A 19,353-nucleotide genomic window follows, 5' to 3' on the forward strand; every position below is an offset into this window, starting at 1 on the left:
ATTTTTATATAAATATGGTGTTAGCGCAAACATTGCACTATAACTTAAGCTGAAGCTAACAGTAATAACTATAAGATCTATCTGAAATAAATAAGTGTACTGAAACAAATACCAATAACTTGCATTGTTTTCTTATGCGCAATTACTTCATACTGTCTAGTTCTCTTTTTCGTCCTGCATTTATTGTGCCCCCCTCAGAAAATAACTGGCCCCCCAGTGGCCCCCCCAGTCAAATTGGTCTAGAACCGCCACTGGTCCCTCGTAAAATAATGTCATCCTGTTGATATAAACGATGCAGAGATCCTGTTGCAGCATACCTTTCCCTTCCCAAACATCCAAACAGTGTCACACCAGAGACCTATTAATATACACAGAGGAGCATATAAACAAATAAACTCTGCAGGACATGCCAGTAACTATACAAAATAGTAGGGATGGTCTGTGAAACAGAGAGACACTGAATAGCCATTTGATATGCTTCCTCTGGCGACCAATTACAGAGCCAATCAGCGGAGAACAAATTTCAGCTTCAGCTATTTCAATATAGATTGCTTTTGGCTTTTTCACACGTCACCTACAAACCCTCTCAATCAAAGCAAGTAACACCATCTTGGCATGTGATGGGATTTTTATGATATTTTTCCAGGCAATCACTTGTTGAATCTTCGAGAGTTCATAACAAGCAAGCAAAGCTGGACACAGACTTCCCCTGAGGCTCACTTAACATTCATCTGATAAATATGAACGTGTGATATTTACAGAACCAATCACGGACAGCTGAATGCCGAGGGGGTGAAATGGGCAGGTGGCGGGAGATAAAATACTGAAAGCAGGCCGTGGTGGTACAGTGAGATGGCAGATTGGCCACTACATGTGTATAAGAACCCCCGAGAAGTGGATATACTGTAAAAAAATAGGCAGTATATACAATATGATCAAGTTATGACTTTTGTACACCTTGAGCTTTATCTAGGCTCCTTTCAATGGATTAATAATAGCTTAATTTATAATAACTAGCTTCAACACTTTGATGATATTTGGTCGATGTTGGCCTAAATATACGTTCTGGTGTAATTTGTCTGCCGTCAAACCATTACTTTTGTGTCCATTTTTGTTTTAAGCTTAAACTATTACTGTTAGTTTGGCGGAAAGGTCAATTTGACTAAAACCAATCTAAAAGCTTGCTTATTTGAAAAGCTTATTTGCAAAGATTAGAGACTGCAGATGTTCTTTTTCATTAATCCCTCATCCAGAAACCAACAACAACTTGTACAAATCCTAATTTCTCTACAGTAGTGACAGCCACTTTCGAAATATTGCTATAAAGACACTGTGACAGATATTTGTCTTTGTGGGGGTTGCATTGTTGACTCGTCATTTCCCTCCGAGAGCCCGAGAGACAAAGAACCCCCGGGGAAGCAGTGAATTTTCGAATGAGTGCACACATGCACGTAAACACACACCAACGCGCCGGACGTACGGTGACAAATCTGCAGATGGTATACAGTCATCGGTTTATGAGTAGCATGGATTGAACTCACCCAACGAGTGATGTCAGGAGGGCCTACATTTCAGCTTTAAATGTCAGATTGGTCATGAAGTCGTCAAACAGGCCCAACGACAACCTGTGCTCATCTACTGTACAGTTTGACTTCACATTAATGCCGATAATTTGTCCAATATAATTTAAATATTGACAAAATGATTTCATTCTGAAAGTAGACTGCGAGCGATGACGAACAAATAAAACAGTCAGTGTTAATATACAATTATTATTTGGCCACTGGAGTAAAAATCACTAATACAGCAGCAGAAGATGAACTTTAAAATGTAAAGATCGTATTGTTAAGGCTTCATATTGAATTGTGAGACCCGTGGAGAGATCAATGTGGCGACGTCAATTAAATGAACTAACCTTTACCTCTGGTTGTTTTCCCCTCGAGCGCACCATTTAATTCCTGGCTGTTCCAATGCACACACACTGTGGATGTAAATAAGCAGCACGCTTCAGTAACTTTCTCAGATAACAGTAATTCAATACAAAGTGTTTTTTTCCTATCAGCCACTTGTTTTCATGTCCTTCCTCCCCTCAGGTGCTTCTCATTTTCTCTTTCCTTTGTTCACTGCCCTTTCCTTTTAGTGTTGTCCTTACGTCTGTTCTAAACACATTTCCAGCTATTTTTTGTCCTGCCCCATAACCCCTTTCTTCTCATCTCTGCCAGCACTATTAAGTTATAACTAATTAACTTCCATAGAGTCCCACAGGTCAAACACAGTCCCGGAATAAATCTGCTGCACGCTGTATTTAATGACTTTGTATAGTTTACATGCTGCCTGTGTGTGTGTGTGTGTGTGTGTGTGTGTGTGTGTGTGTGTGTGTGTTTGTGTGTGTGTGTGTGTGTGTTCCTGTGTGAAGTGTCTCTGTTAAGGATGGCAGGAAGAATGAGATGTATTCATTATCACGGTGCAGAGAAGTGATTTTCACGCCTCTTCTACCTGTACAGGAGCTGACGCCATGACCACAGAAATGCAGGAAATCGCCATCACGGAGGAGAAGCCATTACTGACGGGTCAGGCTGAATCCAAGGTCAGAGGAGATGCCACACAAACACACGCATATGTACGATAATGATGATTCGTTGTCAGATCAAGTCTAACATTTTACTTGCATCGCAATGTTAAGACACAATACAAGGAAAACAGACATTTAACATCACACTGGAGAAAAACACACATGTTGCACACAAAGGATTCAAAACATGTTATACAAGCTGGAAGAGTGTGTGTGTGTGTGTGTGTGTGTGTGTGTGTGTGTGTGTGTGTGTGTGTGTGTGTGTGTGTGTGTGTGTGTGTGTGTGTGTGTGTCAGGAGTCAGAAAAACAAGGCTTGGATTGTGTGTGAGCATTTTGTGTCTTTGCTGTCCGCGTGTGCGTTTTGGAGTATGAGCAAAGCGTACTTGTGACACAATGTGGTGGAAATACCGTGAGCGAGTGTGTGTGTTGTGCGCAGCTGCAGCGTTCGCTCAGAGCTGCCGGGTTGACAGCAAAGCCCCTGAAGCTGCCCTGAAGGGGAGAGAGCAGCTCCTCTGCTGATATTGGTCGAGAGCAGAGGGCTCTCAGTCACTGCTGACTCCTGCTGGGAAGAACAGGGAAATACAACACTAAAACTAAAACAACACTCACAAAGAGACAAATAATCTCAATTTGAACCCAGGGAGTGAGCAAATAGAGGTTTAGTGATATTAGTAACAAGAAATGTCCAATCATGTCAGGAAGGTAGGGACTTCTGTCACTATTATAACAATACTAAATAACTATAATGTTCTTATTGTCTACAATCCCATGAAAAGCAAGACATAGTTTCTTGGCATCTCAATAAAACAAAGTAGCACTTATAATGGTTAAGCTAATGGAAAGCTAACGTGGCTAATGGATTATTGCTGTTTTAAGTTTATTTTACTGAAATGTAATGGAATAATTTCCAATGTATCTACGTTTGGATCCTGAGTCAATATTTAAAACAATACAAGTTCAGTATTTTCCTTAGAGAGCAGGGCACTTTAGTTTGAAGCCAACAGTAAGAATTGAGAATATTCCTTGAGGACCTTTTTAGAGTTAGATATTGCGTTTTTGGCATATTTGACATAGACTTTCACAAATCTTACATTAAAAGTAAATATTTGTCTTAATGGAAATGTGGACAAATGAGCTAAATTTCAATGAGATAATTCCTCATTGTCACATTTTAAAAGTACAATTTCAGAAAACTCATAATACAAACATTTGTTGTCTTAATGTAAGTAAACAACTTGGGACATTTCACGTTGATATCTATTAGTTAAACATGGTAACCTATTCCCTTATAGTGCCTTCTTTGTCAAATGTGAGAATGTACATATAAATAATAGAAAATAACAGATATAAGTTATAGACTCATCTCTCTTTCCTGCATCATCGACTATGATATGACCCATGGGGATGTGACGGGTGATTATCCGACCCGCCATCGGTCTCAGTGACATCCCGCCTCTGCCACACGCTAAACCCTATGATCGCGAACACGCTACATATTGATTCAAGTAACAACCTTTTATAATGCATACGCCCAGCTCTACTTCAACTCTCCAGACTGCTCATTTCAGAGGATCTTGGGATGCTTGTAATCTAATAGCTGGGTAAATGGATCCAAGGTTGCAAATGAACGTGAAGCCTCCCACTGACAGACGTCCTACTAATAATCCTCAGTATCCCACAACCACCTGCTCCTCCTGAGAGTTCCTCTGCTACTTTTTCTGGAGTCTAACACCGCCCTTTCGTCTGTGTGGGTGTTAATTACTGAGCGAGCACGGCGTCTTTTAACATAAAAGGACTTTGAAAGAACAATACGTTGGAATTTTCTCTCAAATATGCTTTTGGCTTCTATTTATACTAAAGACAAAAGAAAGAAGAAGAAAAGAAGGAAAAATCCGTTGTTATGTCCCTCAGATTCTGACATGAAGTTATTCTGATTACAATTACAACAATTTATCAAGACTTTTATGAAGGAAATTAACAAAAGTGTTACATTGAGTCCTTTAAGAAGCCCTAAGTAAAAACACCAAACATCTGATTTCATAAATGTAAGGAGTTGCTACTTTTCGTTTTTTTTTTTTTTCGTACTATGGAAATAAACTGATTTTATTTGGCTTGTTGGTCGGATAAAAAAACACAATATATGACATTTCTTTCGACTCAAGTGTTGGTTGATTATCAAAAAATTATTCATTGTTGAAGAACCTAGATTTTATAGGTTTCTTTTCCTCTGCTACACAAACAAGACACAAGTGACATCTTTAGTCACATTTCACACATTCACACCTTATTATAACAAGACTTCATTTCTATATTTTCTCACAGGATGTTGAACTGGCTGCTAGGATACTCCTGCACCAAGGACAGGTAAGACTGTTTTCTTTATTGTAGGAAAACAAAAAATAGAGTCAAGTTGTGTCTCTTTGTTGTTTTAGTCTTATTGTAGTTGCTTAGGTTCCTCTTGTAATAGTTTTTCCGTTTCTTGGTAGTCATTATTTATATGTTTGTGGTTGTTCTACCCTTTTTCATGGTCAATATAAGTCTCTTTGTAGAGTTGTGTGTCTCTTTGTTGTCCATCCAAGGGTCTAGAGAGGTTGTTTTGGAATGAAAAGGAACACGGAATAAAAACCTTGGGGGAGATACTGTATATTTGATGAACTACTAGAACATAGCTGTCAGCTCACTCCAGCAATGTTAATATAACACTTCATATTTGTTATTTCTTTTCTCTTGCTCTCTGCAGGAGCACAGCATCGAGACCCCGCACGGTGTTCTGCACGTGACCCTCCACGGCACACGGACCACCCGTAGGCCGGCCATCCTCACCTTCCATGACGCGGGTCTGGATAGTAAGTCTCTCTCTCTCCTTCATCTTAGTCAAACTTGTGTAACCGGTGTCGATTAGCGGTATCTGCGTTGTGCAGAGGTGGGAAGTAGTGGAGTACAAATACTTTGTTGCTGTACTTAAGTAAATGTTTCTGGTATCAGTACTCTACTCCACTTTTAATGACTTTTTACTTTTACTTCTTACATGTTGAACCCAAATACCTGTACTTTCTACTTCTTACATGTTGAACCCAAATACCTGTACTTTCTACTTCTTACATGTTGAACACAAATACCTGTACTTTCTACTTCTTACATGTTGAACCCAAATACCTGTACTTTCTACTTCTTACATGTTGAACACAAATACCTGTACTTTCTACTTCTTACATGTTGAACACAAATACCTGTACTTTCTACTTCTTACATGTTGAACACAAATACCTGTACTTTCTACTTCTTACATGTTGAACCCAAATACCTGTACTTTCTACTTCTTACATGTTGAACACAAATACCTGTACTTTCTACTTCTTACATGTTGAACTCAAATACCTGTACTTTCTACTTCTTACATGTTGAACACAAATACCTGTACTTTCTACTTCTTACATGTTGAACACAAATACCTGTACTTTCTACTTCTCTCATTTTCCAAACAGCTGGTTCCTTTAGTCTGAATGTGTGTTTGGTGGCGTGATCATTATTATTTAGAGTCATTCATTAGCTAACAATGACATTATTGTTCTATTAATATAAAGGGAGGTCAGGAACTCTTTAAAACAGCTTCTAGTTATGGGTACTTTTTACTGAAGTACATTTCAAAGCCTCTTTACTTTTACTTGAGTAAAGAAGTTTAGTCAGTACTTTTACCAGAGTACTTTTAAAGACGAGTATCTGTACTTCTACTTGAGTAAAGGATGTGTGTACTTTTGCCATCTCTGGCGTTGTGTATCTTTCGTTGATGGATGAGACCCGAGCCAGCATACAGTCGAGCCGACCTCCGTTTATTCACTGACTGACAACAGATATACAACAAATCAGTCGCTATTGAATTGGTTTTCCCTCACACCGACTCCTCTCCCGTGGAACACATTCACAAAAAAAGGAAGAGGAAAACGTGAGGGACACAATATGAAGGGGGGGAAGTCCCCACAAAAATAATCTTCTGAGTACAGTGACTGCATTTTGGAGGTTCTGCCCACTGATTTGAGACCCAGTCACAGAATTATTAAATACAAAACACTGAATTTGTGTGATTATACTAAATGATTTACAAATATGTAACACTAAACACCACTGCATATTTACAACTGTTACACTAGCACCGACTTTTTCTTGACCTCCCACATTTAATCCCTTCCTTTCTTCTTCCTCCTCACAGGTAAGAGCTGCTTCTCCCCTCTGTTCAAGTTCGAGGAGATGCAGGAGATTGTGAAGAACTTCACCGTGATTCATGTTGATGCTCCGGGGCAGGAGGAGGGGGCTGCTGCCTACCCCTCAGGGTACGACGTCATTCCTCTTATATGTGTGTTGACATGCTGGTTTTCCCTCATTGTCCTGCAGTAACCTTGCTTTTTTATAAACTTCTTAGAAACAATCTTCTGTGGCAGGCTTAAACCTAATCTCTTCCCAAAATACTTCCCATCTCTCACATCTCCCTCCTCAATCTGCTCTTCTTGTCAGAGGTTTAAAGAAAAGACGGCCTTTTCTCTATCTTTTTACGCACTTCTCCATCACTTCACGTCCTTGTGTGATTATTTTACAGCTCGGGAGGATTTTGTCTCGGCTGCGACCCTCAATCTAGAAATGGAAGCTTATTATTTTTCATATCGTATTAAATTCCTCTGGATCAGCCAATGTATAAAATATAGAGTCTAATCTTTAGTGATCATGCATCGTGGATAATGGCCAATCACTACATTTGTTAGGTTTCACCATAGATATATATAAACACTAGATGGCTCAAGGGGGGAGTCGCCAGCGTAGCTCACCGGTGGCCATCTTGCCACAGTCAACAACTACTGCTACAGATGTTGTAAGGTGAGTGATCTGCACAGAAATACTCTTAACTCGCTGAAATCTTGACTGATTTACAAACTGTTTGGTTTATTATAAACGTTATTAGCATGGCTATGATACAGGAGACAACAAGACAAATTGAAAAAAAAAGGGTTAATGATTATAATTATAAGTATGCAGTATCATAACTACATCTTTGATGTTTATAACAAACCAAACCGTTTGAAAATTGGTTGAAAATTGAGCAAGCTACGGTTATTTCAATAGTGCACCAGAGACATAATGTTATGAACGAGCGAGCTGCCTGTGGCAAGATAGCTGCCATGTGGCAACGTCGGTCTCCATTGGCCAGCAGCGCCATGGGTTTCACATTCATGGGCAGGGGCGGACTGGGACTAACATTCAGCCCTGGAAACTGACTCAGTCCGGCCACATGAAATGTCAAATGTTAGAAATCCGCAGTTTATTATTTAAAGTTTTACGTCCGATTCGCTCCTTTCCCCTCTCTGTACACAGCTCCAGTTTGGGCATCGGCCTGTCATCAGATTTCGTTTTTAGTTGCTGCTGTAGCGGAAGTTTATTAAAATTATTTTTGATGAAATACTCCAAATCTCCACCCTCCATAATTGCACTTGCTTCAGTTGCGTGCTACTTTTTAAGGGCGGTGTTACAGTACGAACTGAAGTTGATGCGATTTGATTGGATTGTGAGGCATGACGTGAGCCTCATCTGATTGGTCAATCCCTCAATTTTTTTTCACCAAGGGAAGCCAATTTCGGCTGACCTCCTCTCGCAACAGAGAGTGCAATCTACTGTTTCACCATAACATCTAGAGGGGCGCTGTTTCACTCTTTGTAAAATACTCAATGAGAATGGGGGAGAGATGGGCCGGCAGAATAATTACCGAAACTAAACGAAGTGTTTTTATTTATTAATTACAATTAACTACAATCCATAAAAAACAGGGGAAGCCTGGCTTCCCTTGGCCTCCAGGAGAAAATGCGACTGAGTTCAAGGGATCAATCTCACCCACCTCTTGCTCTTGCCCTGCACGTGTGCCAGTTGAGCTGGTTCTTCCAGCAGCTCAACCAGTGCATGACATTAAGGATTTTGGGAGATGGCCCTGTGGGCCATCTAAGCTAATTTACAGATGGCCCTGAGCCCAATAGAGATTGCCCTGAAAAATGTGAGCGGACGAAATTACGCACGAAGGGTTTGGGGGGCCTCACCCTAGAACATTTATATTTTTGCAGGTCTTAGTGTAGATGCTGTCTGGTTCTCTAGACTGAATTATAAGATGAACGACTACAATATTATATTGTACAATTTCAATTGTATTCTTCATTTCACTTGTTTGTTTGTGTTTGCTCGCTTGCATGCCCTGCATAGCTATAAGAAATACTTAAGTTGTTGGTCAAGACACTTTCCATCTGATGAAGGCAGATGCCTTCCCAGATGTAAAAAAGTAGAAAACATTACATTCAGTTATAACTGCCAAAACAAACATTATTTACACTATTATGGCCCCTGTTAAAAATGTTTGTAAAGTTATCTACTGTAAATTGGTCGAATGCCTCCTCATCCGGAAGCTGACCGAGCATCCGCGAAGCACACAAAATGGCGACGTCAGATTTCCCGTTAGCCGGCAAATCTAAATCTCTTCGGTCAAAATAATTTCCCTTTAGCGCAATACCGCTTCAGTTGCGCCACTTATGTGACAGACAAGAAGAGTATGTGATAGACAAGAATAGTCAATTATAATGTCTAAAGAAAGAGATGTCCTGTATGGGTTGATTGTGCGTTGATCTGTTGGTAATGCCTCGGGGTTCCGGTGGGCATGTAAACAAATGCATAATGCTGCGCTATACTTTGTGGCCTCACCCGGTTGCATAGCGACACTTATTGTTTAGGTGTCTTTTAATAAGCAGGTAGTCATATCATTAGCTAGAACTAGCTGGATCTGATCGATATGGACATAAACGCGAGTGAAGTCTAATCTGACGGGAGAGAGAGATCAGCTGCTGCTAACGAGTCGACACGCAGCTCTGCATGATCACATGCAGCGGTGAGCGGACAAAACACACATTTCAGGTTAGAATATCACACGTAGCTATTTTAATTACCTCTCAAACTACCTAAACTAGTTATAGATATGTTTAGTTTTACTGTCGGGTCACTCATTACTGGATCCGCGAGCTGCATGATACTGGCATAATAGATTGCCCGATCGGGCAACCAGCAGGTGAGGCTTCATTGCCCGAGCTAAATACTAGATGGCCCCGGGCCATCGGGCAGTCCTTAATGTCGAGCCCTGTCAACTCTGTCTCTCATCATGAACGCAGGAGGCTGGCTATATATCTGAACTCGCGCCCTCATCATTCTCTTCATCATCTTGCACTTGTTCTAAGCTGCTGCTGATAGTGCTCGTAGCATCGCTGCTGCCAAAAAGGTCTGTCAATTTGCGACATGTATATGCTTCACCTGCGAGTGACTTCACCTTTTTTTCTCTTGCCTTCTCGGCCCCACCTTTTTCTTTTCGTTTTCTTAGATTTGTATCCATGTTTTTTCATTCTCCCTGTCTGCCGCGGCGTCTAATCCCTTCTCTTCGTGTGGCCGGTCTTTTTTCTTCTTTGTGTGTGATTTTTTGACAGATAATAACCACACAACTGCATTAGCGGCCGCCGTCAGCGCAATTTAAATTATGACGTTAAACTATTTTTTTTTAAAGGGCCGGCCGGCCGTCAACGGCCCTTGACGACCGGCCGTTCTGTGGTTCTCCAGATTCTACAGATGGCCAGTCCGCCCCTGTTCATGGGGGTACCTTTTGCACGTCTATTACACATTGCATTGGATGTTGTGTGTTTTCCTAATTATGATGGACCTTTCGACTGATATTGCTTTTGTTTCCTGTTACAGTTACCAGTATCCCACCATGGACATCATAGCGGACATGCTCCCTTCCGTCCTGCAGTTTTTCAAGTGAGTCACCAGCATTTGACGTAAAAGGAGCAGAATTGAACGATTTTTGCCTGTTCTGTCTCACCTTAAAATAAACTTGTGATTCTTTCTGTTTGACTATGTGGAGATTCTCCGTATGTGTTTTTAACTTATTTTGTCCCTCACAGCTTCCGTACTGTAATCGGAGTTGGTGTGGGAGTCGGAGCGTACATCCTCTCCAAGTTCGCAGTGAGTGTCTTTTGTTTTAAACTCTTGTGTTCTGACAGCAGCTAATTATAATGCACCTTGGTATGTTATTAAACCGCAGAGAAAGATGGTAGTAACATATGTAGTAAAGGATTCATTCATAAATCTGTAACTCAAACATCTTTGCCATTTGTAATGTAATCTATGTACAACCACTCTTGAACAAGTTCGAATCCAAGAATGACTAAGGAAGTATAGCATTAAACTTTAAGTACCAGCAGTAAAAATAACTCATTGTTCAGAATGGCCCATTTCAGAATATATGATATTACTGAGTTTAATTATGGATGATTTAACAAGAGTATCACTTTAATATGGCAGCTGCTAATGCTCATTTATATTACTTTATGGTAGAAAATACAATATCTCCCTCTATGGAAGGCAGAATTGTGAAGTAGCAAAACTGAAAGCACTTAAGTAAATTACTAGTAGTTTAAATTAGACTTACGCAGCGTCCACAAGGCGGCGTGCGTTGAAGCTTGCCGGTGGGCATTTCTGAAACTCGACCAACAACCAATCACATGAGTCTCCCACCCCGGACACACAAGCACGCGGTTTGATTGGCTACAGCTTGTACTGGCATATGATTTGATTGGCTGACGCTTCCTTCGAAGCTTCAAAAGTTGAACATTGCTCAACTTTTGAAGCGAGCAACGTGACCAAAGCGAAGCGACGGAACCACAATGCAGTTCGGCAAAGCGTGACGTCACCCCATTCAAAGTGAATGGGCAGAAGCGTTGAAGCTTCAACGCACACCGCCGTGTGTACGGGCCGTTAGTCCTTCATTAAATTCCCTTAGTTTATTCCAACTCTGTAAACATGTTGAATATATAGAAAATGTATAAGATTACTTATTAAAATGGCATCAGGTGAAGAGGATGCTACAAACTCTTAATGTGATAATTGTGCAGCTTTAATTATTTGTGGACATTTTACATGTACTGATTTAACTTACTCTTATCTTTCTACACAGTGTTATTCATGTACATTTCTCTCTCTACTTTTACCTACTCACTGTAAATACACTGAAAACATTCTGTCTCGTGATGTTTTTCCTGTCTTCTCACCTTCTGCTGCTTCCTGTCTCTCATCAGCTCGCAAACCCAGATTCAGTGGAAGGTCTGGTTTTGGTCAACATCGACACTAACGCCCGAGGATGGATCGACTGGGCTGCCCAGAAGGTACGATCGTCTTTGTACTCAGAAAAATGCTGTATTTAATAGAGTTAGACCTCACAGGACCTCTCCATCAATTTTTGTTTATCTGTGGATATGAAATTATGCGACCGCGTGCATGGTCCCAGAGTACTATTGATTATGTCCTTGTTTATCATATTAAACTCCAAAAAGATGAACCGTCCTATTGATTTCTCTTTCTTTCCTCTAGCTCGTCTCCGTGACGTCTTCCCTCACAGAGCAGATCATGTCCCACCTGTTCAGTCAGGTACAAAGACGATAATTGAAGTGTACAATTCAATATTTGTTTCATAATTGTATCAGAACACAACAAGCTTTCCGCCAATAGCGTCGATAAAATGTTGTTTCTTGCAGGAGGAGCTGTCAGCAACCACAGAGCTAGTGAAGTTTCACAGAGAGCGTATCTCCAAAGCTTCAAACCTGGTCAACATAGAGCTCTTCTGGAAGACTTACAACAGGTAAACACACCTGCAAACACTATGACATGAATGCAAATATATGCCAGATTAAGAACAACCAACATAAACTTCTCTTTCTGTTTCCCTCCAGCCGCAGAGACTTGAACATTGACCGCAACAGCACCTTCAAGTAAATATCTTCTAAACTTGTATCTGTATACTTTATGTCTTGTTTGAATTTGAGACAAACCTCCAATATATTTGAATAAAACCCTCCTAATTTCTATTTCTCTCCACTTCAGGTGTCCAGTAATGTTGGTGGTTGGCGATCAGGCTCCATATGAGGAAGCTGCCGTAAGTGTTGAGGCCTTATTTTATCTTTTAAAATATATTTCAATGGCGATTTGACTCAACTTGACAGGTTTCTAGTGTTTTTCTTTCAACACAAAGAGTTGAATGTTGTTGTGATGGCAGATGCTTACTTTGTTTTCCTTGTGTGACCGCTAGGTGGAGTGCAACAGCAAGATGGACCCAACAACAACCTCGTTCTTAAAGGTAACCAATGAAGTATTTCTTTTCTTAATCAGTTTATATCCTGTTTGTCATCTTACTTGCACTTTATTTACCCATTCACTCTTACACTCTTCTTTGCTTTGTCCTCCACAGATGGCCGATGCTGGTGGTCTCCCTCAGCTGACCCAGGTGAGAACAAACTACCAACGTCTTTCTGAGACTTAAAACCTTAACTCGTCTTTGAACACGAATTGATGTATTAAAACGTAACTAAGAATTGCAAAAGATCATCAGAATGTGAAGCATTGTACCTAGAATTTAATCTTACATGCCAGTTCCTACAAAAAAGGGAACAAACTTATTTGAAAAGCAATCATTCTGGGTGTTGTAGTCTAGCGGCGACCTCTGGGTCTGAAAAGTGAAGCCTTAAGTCGCTTAAACCTTTTTTTTAATTGTTAGCACGGGGCGACTCCACTGATGTAAAAAAAAGTCAGATTCTATAGAAGTCTACTAAGAAAATGACCCGAATGTTCACTTGATGTATTGCCTCATATTCCTAATTAGCAGCAATGGCAAAAGTACACACATACTTTACTCGAGTAGAAGTACAGATACTCGTGTTTAAAAATACTCTGGTAAAAGTAGAAGTACTGACTAAACTTCTTTACTCAAGTAAAAGTAAAGACTTTGAAATGTACTTCAGTAAAAAGTACCCATAGCTAGCAGCTGCTTTAAAGAGTACCTGACCTCCCTTTATATTAATTGAACAATAATGTCATTGTTAGCTAATGAATGTTTCCATGCTGAACAACGGCAACATGACAACGTTTCCACAACGTTTCCACACGCAATGACTCTAAAGAATAATGATCACGCCATCAAACACACATTCAGACTAAAGGAACCAGCTGTTTGGAAAATGAGAGAAGTAGAAAGTACAGGTATTTGAGTTCAACATGTGAGAAGTAGAAAGTACAGGTATTTGGGTTCAACATGTAAGAAGTAGAAAGTACAGGTATTTGAGTTCAACATGTGAGAAGTAGAAAGTACAGGTATTTGTGTTCAACATGTAAGAAGTAGAAAGTACAGGTATTTGAGTTCAACATGTAAGAAGTAGAAAGTACAGGTATTTGGGTTCAACATGTAAGAAGTAGAAAGTACAGGTATTTGAGTTCAACATGTAAGAAGTAGAAAGTACAGGTATTTGTGTTCAACATGTGAGAAGCAAAAGTAAAAAGTTGTCAGAAAAATAAGTAGTGGAGTAAAGTACTGATACCAGAAAAATGCACTTAAGTACAGTAACAAAGTATTTGTACTCCACTACTTCCCACCTCTACTAATTAGTCAATACATCTCAACTTCTTTCATGTCTTTTCCAATTCAGTATGATGGTAAAATAGACACAAATGCAGACAATAAAGCTTTCTCTACCGTTTGAGTTCTTACCACTGCTTTGTCCAGTCTGGGTTACACTGGGTTATTACCTTTTTACAGATTAGAATAAATCAATGTACTGATGTTATCTTTCTTTGTGTTTGCAGCCTGCTAAACTGACTGAGGCTTTCAAATACTTCATCCAAGGAATGGGCTACAGTAAGTTCACTTAATTGAGTCAAGCTTGGGTTTGTTTACAAAAAAAAGTAGAATAACCACATCTTTTGCCTTTGTCATTGCCTAGTGTTTCCATGAATGTCTAATATTTAAAGATATTTAATTCTATCTATCTGTTTTTCTCCACAGTGGCTTCATCTTGCATGACCCGTCTGTCTCGCTCCCGCACCACCTCCCTGTCCTCCTCCTACTCCATGGATGGGTCGCGCTCTCGCTCCCGCACCCTCTCTCAGGGATCTCAGGGCGGACAGATGCCGCCCAGCTCCTCCCAAACCATGGAGGTGTCTTGCTGAAGGAAAACATAATAATAGCTAGGGATGCTCCGATCGCCAATTTCGGGGTCGATCGCCGATCACCGATCGCCGGAATCAGTATCGGCCGATACCGATCGCCGATCCGATCGAGTGGGCGGGGCCTAAATGGAAGATTTAAACATCACTTTAAATCTTCCATTTAAAGTGATGTTTAAACTCAGTTAATGCTCATTCACTGGAGCTTCCACAAACAACAACCAACTTAATTATTACATTCAAATGATGTACATTATTCAAGTTTACATTCACTTTGGATAATAACACGGGAGAAATTAGCGGAAGCGCTCTCTTTTCCTCTCTCCCTCTCTCCCTCTCTCTCTCCCCCCTCTCCCCCTCTCCTGACAGCCTGTCAGTATCTCATGCAGCTCACTGATCCAGTAATGAGTGACCCGACAATGAAGAATAAATATATTTATAATAACTAGTTTAGCTTGTTCCAGAGGTAGATAAAATAGCTAAGTGTGTTAGGTCTTACGGTACGTCCACACAGCAGCTTTTCAAAAATCTTGAAAATCTTGGAGCTGGGCGTGTCTGAAAGCTTGGGGATTTTTTGCGAGCAACGCAACCAACAACCAGTCACATGAATCTCCCGCCCCCGACATACAAAGCAAAAAACCCCGGGGATTTTATGCGAGCAATATATATATATATAAACTCCCCAAACAGGCGAAAACCAGTTTCACCCACTGTCTCTGCCACCTCCCTCCATGCCTGGTTCCTCCGGTTTGTATCCCGTTAATAGTTCTGGTCGTAAAGAACCGGGTGATTTGCTACCATAATTTCTCGTTTGGAATATGAGGAAATGAACTGCGGTCTGGTTCTCCCTGTGTGTGTGTTTCGCTTACCGGTCCGGCGGGCGGAGCTGCAGGATTTCTGCTTCACACACGTTGCATACCGCTATTTTACTGTCTTTTTCGGACACCTTAAAATAATGCCAGACCGGTGAAGCCATTTTGGCGAGCTTGTTTTGCCGCGCACAGAGAAAAGTGTCATGTATTTTACGTCATGCGATCGGCTCTCGCGATCGGCATGTTTAGAGAGTACCGATCGATCGGTAGAGAGTGAGTATCGGCCGATATCGATCGGTGACCGATCGATCGGAGCATCCCTAATAATAGCTAAAGAGATAGAGGGTGAGAAAGAAAGAGGGCAAACAGAAGGGAAAGATGAAGTGCGACGATAATGAAGGAACAAGACGAATGGGTTACCTATTTGTCATTTAACAACTCCCGTCATTCCCACATAAGAGCAGTATAGGATAAGAGATGGAGAACCGTCTGCATCAGTCCTCCTCCTCTCTGCAAAGTGGATTGGGCTGTTCTACAACGAATATAAAAAGTATAGAGATTAATAAAAAGGATGGAGGTGAGGAAATAATGGCCACCAGTCCTATCTCCCTCCCTCTTTTCACGCCAATAGAGCCCTTTAATTTAGAGGAGGCCTATAGGGAACACACACCTTGCAGTAACCAATAGTAATAATTCAGAAATGGTATTGTTGTTGACCCTGATGATTATGGTGTTGACGAGGATGTTGAAGCTATTAATGATGATGTTCAGTTTAAAAGAACATAGGTTAAAAAAAATAAAATATAAAATAGCAAAGATACTTATAACAATGTGTGTCTTCTTACTTTTTAAGCTAGATTTTACCGTGTTATTTTTATTTCTTGAATCTGATTTTATTATGTCATTTGTAACCTGCCTCAGCAAATGGCCGAAGCTACTTATTGGTTGACCCGTCAGCCAATGAGAGCCATTATAGTGACTACTTCCTCCTTGATGTTGCCAGGTTGTTTATGTCTTCCATTTGCCCCGTCTATAAGTGACTGTTTTTGTTTTTCCCATTGGATTTGAGGAAGTGGGCAGGAAGCTTTTTTGTTATTTTGCTTTTCTTTCTGGACTTGGAAGTTGCATGCCTGATATCAGCCGATGTGAATATTGACTGGATACTATTTTTCTTTTTATATTCTGCTAATGAGTTGAGTGGATTTGTTTGTTGTGTGTGTGTGTGTGTGTGTGTGTGTGGTGTGTGTGTGTGTGTGTGTGTGTGTGTGTGTGTGTGTGTGTGTGTGTGTGTGTGTGTGTGTGTGTGTGTGTGTGTGTGTGTGTGTGTGTGTGTGTGTGTGTGTGGTGTGTGTGTGTGTGCTGTTTTGTTTCCTTGGAGTGTTTCGCAAACATGGCGGTCTATAAGTAAGCATAGGTGAGACTGAGTTAGCTTTAGCTATCGTTAACACTAGTCGCTCACTAATTAGTGCTTCCAATATTCCTGGATTCCAGCATTGTGTCCCAATATCCATGCTGGTGTACATCGCAAAGTAGCATGCTAGTATAGATATTGCTTCTCAGTGTTTGGTTAACCCAGAAGGGATCACTGTGTTTATCATCTGGGTTGTAGTCTTTTAGCCTTGCCCGTGCATGGATACCTCCTAAAAAACCCAGCTAGCATACTTGATTTTGAGTGCGATGGGAAGTATACTGAACACAAGCTTCTCAACTAGCGACTTCATCCAAAACGGGGTCAAGAGAATTGTGTTGTGAATGTTGCGATATGTATGTGTCCGAGGAAGTAAATGTCGGTGTGTAGAAGCGCTTGTATCCTGTAAGCACAATTATTGCAGTAAAGACATCCAGGGTCCTATGGAGAAGTTTAATTTTGAATCCAACCAAACCCCCTGTGACTGACTTATCAATGACAATGTTCCAGCCCCTTCACTGCCAACAGACTTGAATTTTTTTTTTTAAATGTTAAAATATTGAGCCTTTTCTTGTCATACATTGAAAATAACCGCCAATTTCTGCACTTTAATACAACAAATCGGGAATTGCTTTCTTACTGCCAAATCTAATGTCACCCAAATACAGGGGTCATGATTTCGCCATCAGAGATTTCTGTGAGCATTTAAAATGTCCCACTTCATCGAAATTTCAACACAAAAGCTTACCACTGCCCAGCAACATGTCATTAGGCTGAGCATACTTTTTGAAGTCCCAGTAAGATTTTTTTTCGGCGCACAAGTGCATTTCTGAGCTTGGCCCCTATTTGCACACTTTCTTGTACTGATGAAGCGCTTTTCTGAAGTTACATTTTTATGAAGGGTTGCCTGTTTCTGCCACATATTATCTAGTGGTCCGTTCCCAAACTATTTGACGAAGTAAAGATGGATGACGACAGTGACAGGAAAAGACAGCTGAGTGCCTAAATGCAAAATCTGAGGTCAACCCAGGATGCCGCCATGTTTTAGGCACTTGTGTTGCTGTTGAGTGCTGAAGAGTAGAATGTAGATGCTCCTCCCAGACTTAAAATAAAGCTCAAGCAATCTGGCATGGGATCATCTACCAAAAAAAACTGTTGGAGCTTAGACAATGAAATTGCCAAATAAGGAAAATAAGTGGTACTTATTTTTGGAGAGTTGAGCAGGGCTGTGTGATTGTAAATTTGCTTGTCCATTTTGTCTTTTCATTTTTACTATTTTTTCTTCCTCCCTCTATGTTTTAGGATTTCTGTTTTGTTTTATCTCTTTGAAGTGTTAGTTTACCGTCCTGATGTGCTCACAAGTTAGTTAACCGTGTGATAGTTCTTGTGTAACTTTTTTAGCCTTAGCAGTGATAAAGGAGATTAATAGAATTAACAATAAAAAAAATAAAGGTAAGAAAATACAATCAATTTTACTTGTGTAACACAATGAACATACTAAAAAAAGCAAACGTAAATATTAATAAATGCTTAAAATAAATATCCTGTCTCCTGTCTTGCATTTTCAAGAGAAAGCCTTACTTATATTGTTTCCCCATTGTGTTGCTATATTTCAACAAAGCATTTTTCTTGTCAAGTAGGGGAACAAAAAGCCCTGATTTAAACTGATTATAGACATTTGCTATATGGCTTCTGGCCATTGGAGGCAGCACTGAGCACAATTCTACTCAACAGCACTTGAGGGACAACACAACACTCTTAACAAAAAATCATGGTCATGTTGATGCTTTGCAATTCTTGCAGAATCTTGGCTTGTTTTTGGTCATGTTGATGTTTTGCAGCCTTTCATTGGACCACAATATGCCTGTCATCCTGACATGGTTGATCTTTATTATTGATAAAACCATCAACTTCCCTGTCAGAAGTCAGCATTGTGGAGGGGGGTCCAGACAACTTGACTAAGAATACCATATTTGGTCTAAAGGACAGTGAACAGCTCCAAAACAACACTCTTACTCAATAATGTTCTCGAACAAGTTTCTCTGAGGCAGTAATCGTCAGCTTTCACAAGAAGATGAACCCTGTGTCCTTGCATCAACTTGGGGCGGTGGTGGAGAAGCCCGTCTTTTGGGAACCGAAAGGTCACCGGTTCAAGTCCCTGAAAGACCAGGGTTGCGTTCCAATAGTCCATTTAGCTTAGGAACCTTCCTAACCAAGTGAAATGACCCGGAAGTCCCTCAGTGGCAGCCATGATAAGTGCCGTTCCAATTCTCCAAATGAAAGGAAAGGAGGTTTCAAACTTCCTTTATAACCTCCTTTAGCTTAGGAACCACTGGACCTCCCTAACCGAAAGGAGAGGAGAAAATGCTGCCCCACAATGCATTGCAGGCGCAGCATTTGCCGTCACTCAACAATCGGCCGTTCACGGAAACAACCGATTATGACGGAGAAATGATATCATGAAAGTTACGGTGCTTATTAAGCTTTTTAAAACGTATGTGGT

General features: G+C 40.5%; 1 protein-coding gene across 1 annotated transcript in view; it reads left to right on the forward strand.

Moving 5' to 3' along the window:
* ndrg2 (NDRG family member 2) overlaps positions 1 to 14,905 on the forward strand; it is a 32,563-nt gene extending 17,658 nt beyond the window's left edge. The window contains exons 2-16 of the mRNA XM_034230351.1: positions 2,505 to 2,587; positions 4,896 to 4,937; positions 5,314 to 5,419; positions 6,781 to 6,901; positions 10,335 to 10,397; positions 10,544 to 10,604; positions 11,717 to 11,803; positions 12,009 to 12,065; positions 12,173 to 12,276; positions 12,368 to 12,406; positions 12,519 to 12,570; positions 12,724 to 12,771; positions 12,883 to 12,918; positions 14,271 to 14,322; positions 14,470 to 14,905. Of these exons, the coding sequence (XP_034086242.1) occupies positions 2,516 to 2,587; positions 4,896 to 4,937; positions 5,314 to 5,419; positions 6,781 to 6,901; positions 10,335 to 10,397; positions 10,544 to 10,604; positions 11,717 to 11,803; positions 12,009 to 12,065; positions 12,173 to 12,276; positions 12,368 to 12,406; positions 12,519 to 12,570; positions 12,724 to 12,771; positions 12,883 to 12,918; positions 14,271 to 14,322; positions 14,470 to 14,633 (1,104 nt within the window). The 5' untranslated portion in view covers positions 2,505 to 2,515 and the 3' untranslated portion in view covers positions 14,634 to 14,905. The remainder of the gene's footprint in view (positions 1 to 2,504; positions 2,588 to 4,895; positions 4,938 to 5,313; positions 5,420 to 6,780; positions 6,902 to 10,334; positions 10,398 to 10,543; positions 10,605 to 11,716; positions 11,804 to 12,008; positions 12,066 to 12,172; positions 12,277 to 12,367; positions 12,407 to 12,518; positions 12,571 to 12,723; positions 12,772 to 12,882; positions 12,919 to 14,270; positions 14,323 to 14,469) is intronic.
* The last annotated feature ends 4,448 nt before the right edge of the window (positions 14,906 to 19,353 follow it).

The sequence above is a fragment of the Gymnodraco acuticeps genome, unplaced genomic scaffold, assembly GCF_902827175.1.
Source record: "Gymnodraco acuticeps unplaced genomic scaffold, fGymAcu1.1, whole genome shotgun sequence".
Taxonomy (NCBI): Eukaryota; Metazoa; Chordata; class Actinopteri; order Perciformes; family Bathydraconidae; genus Gymnodraco; species Gymnodraco acuticeps.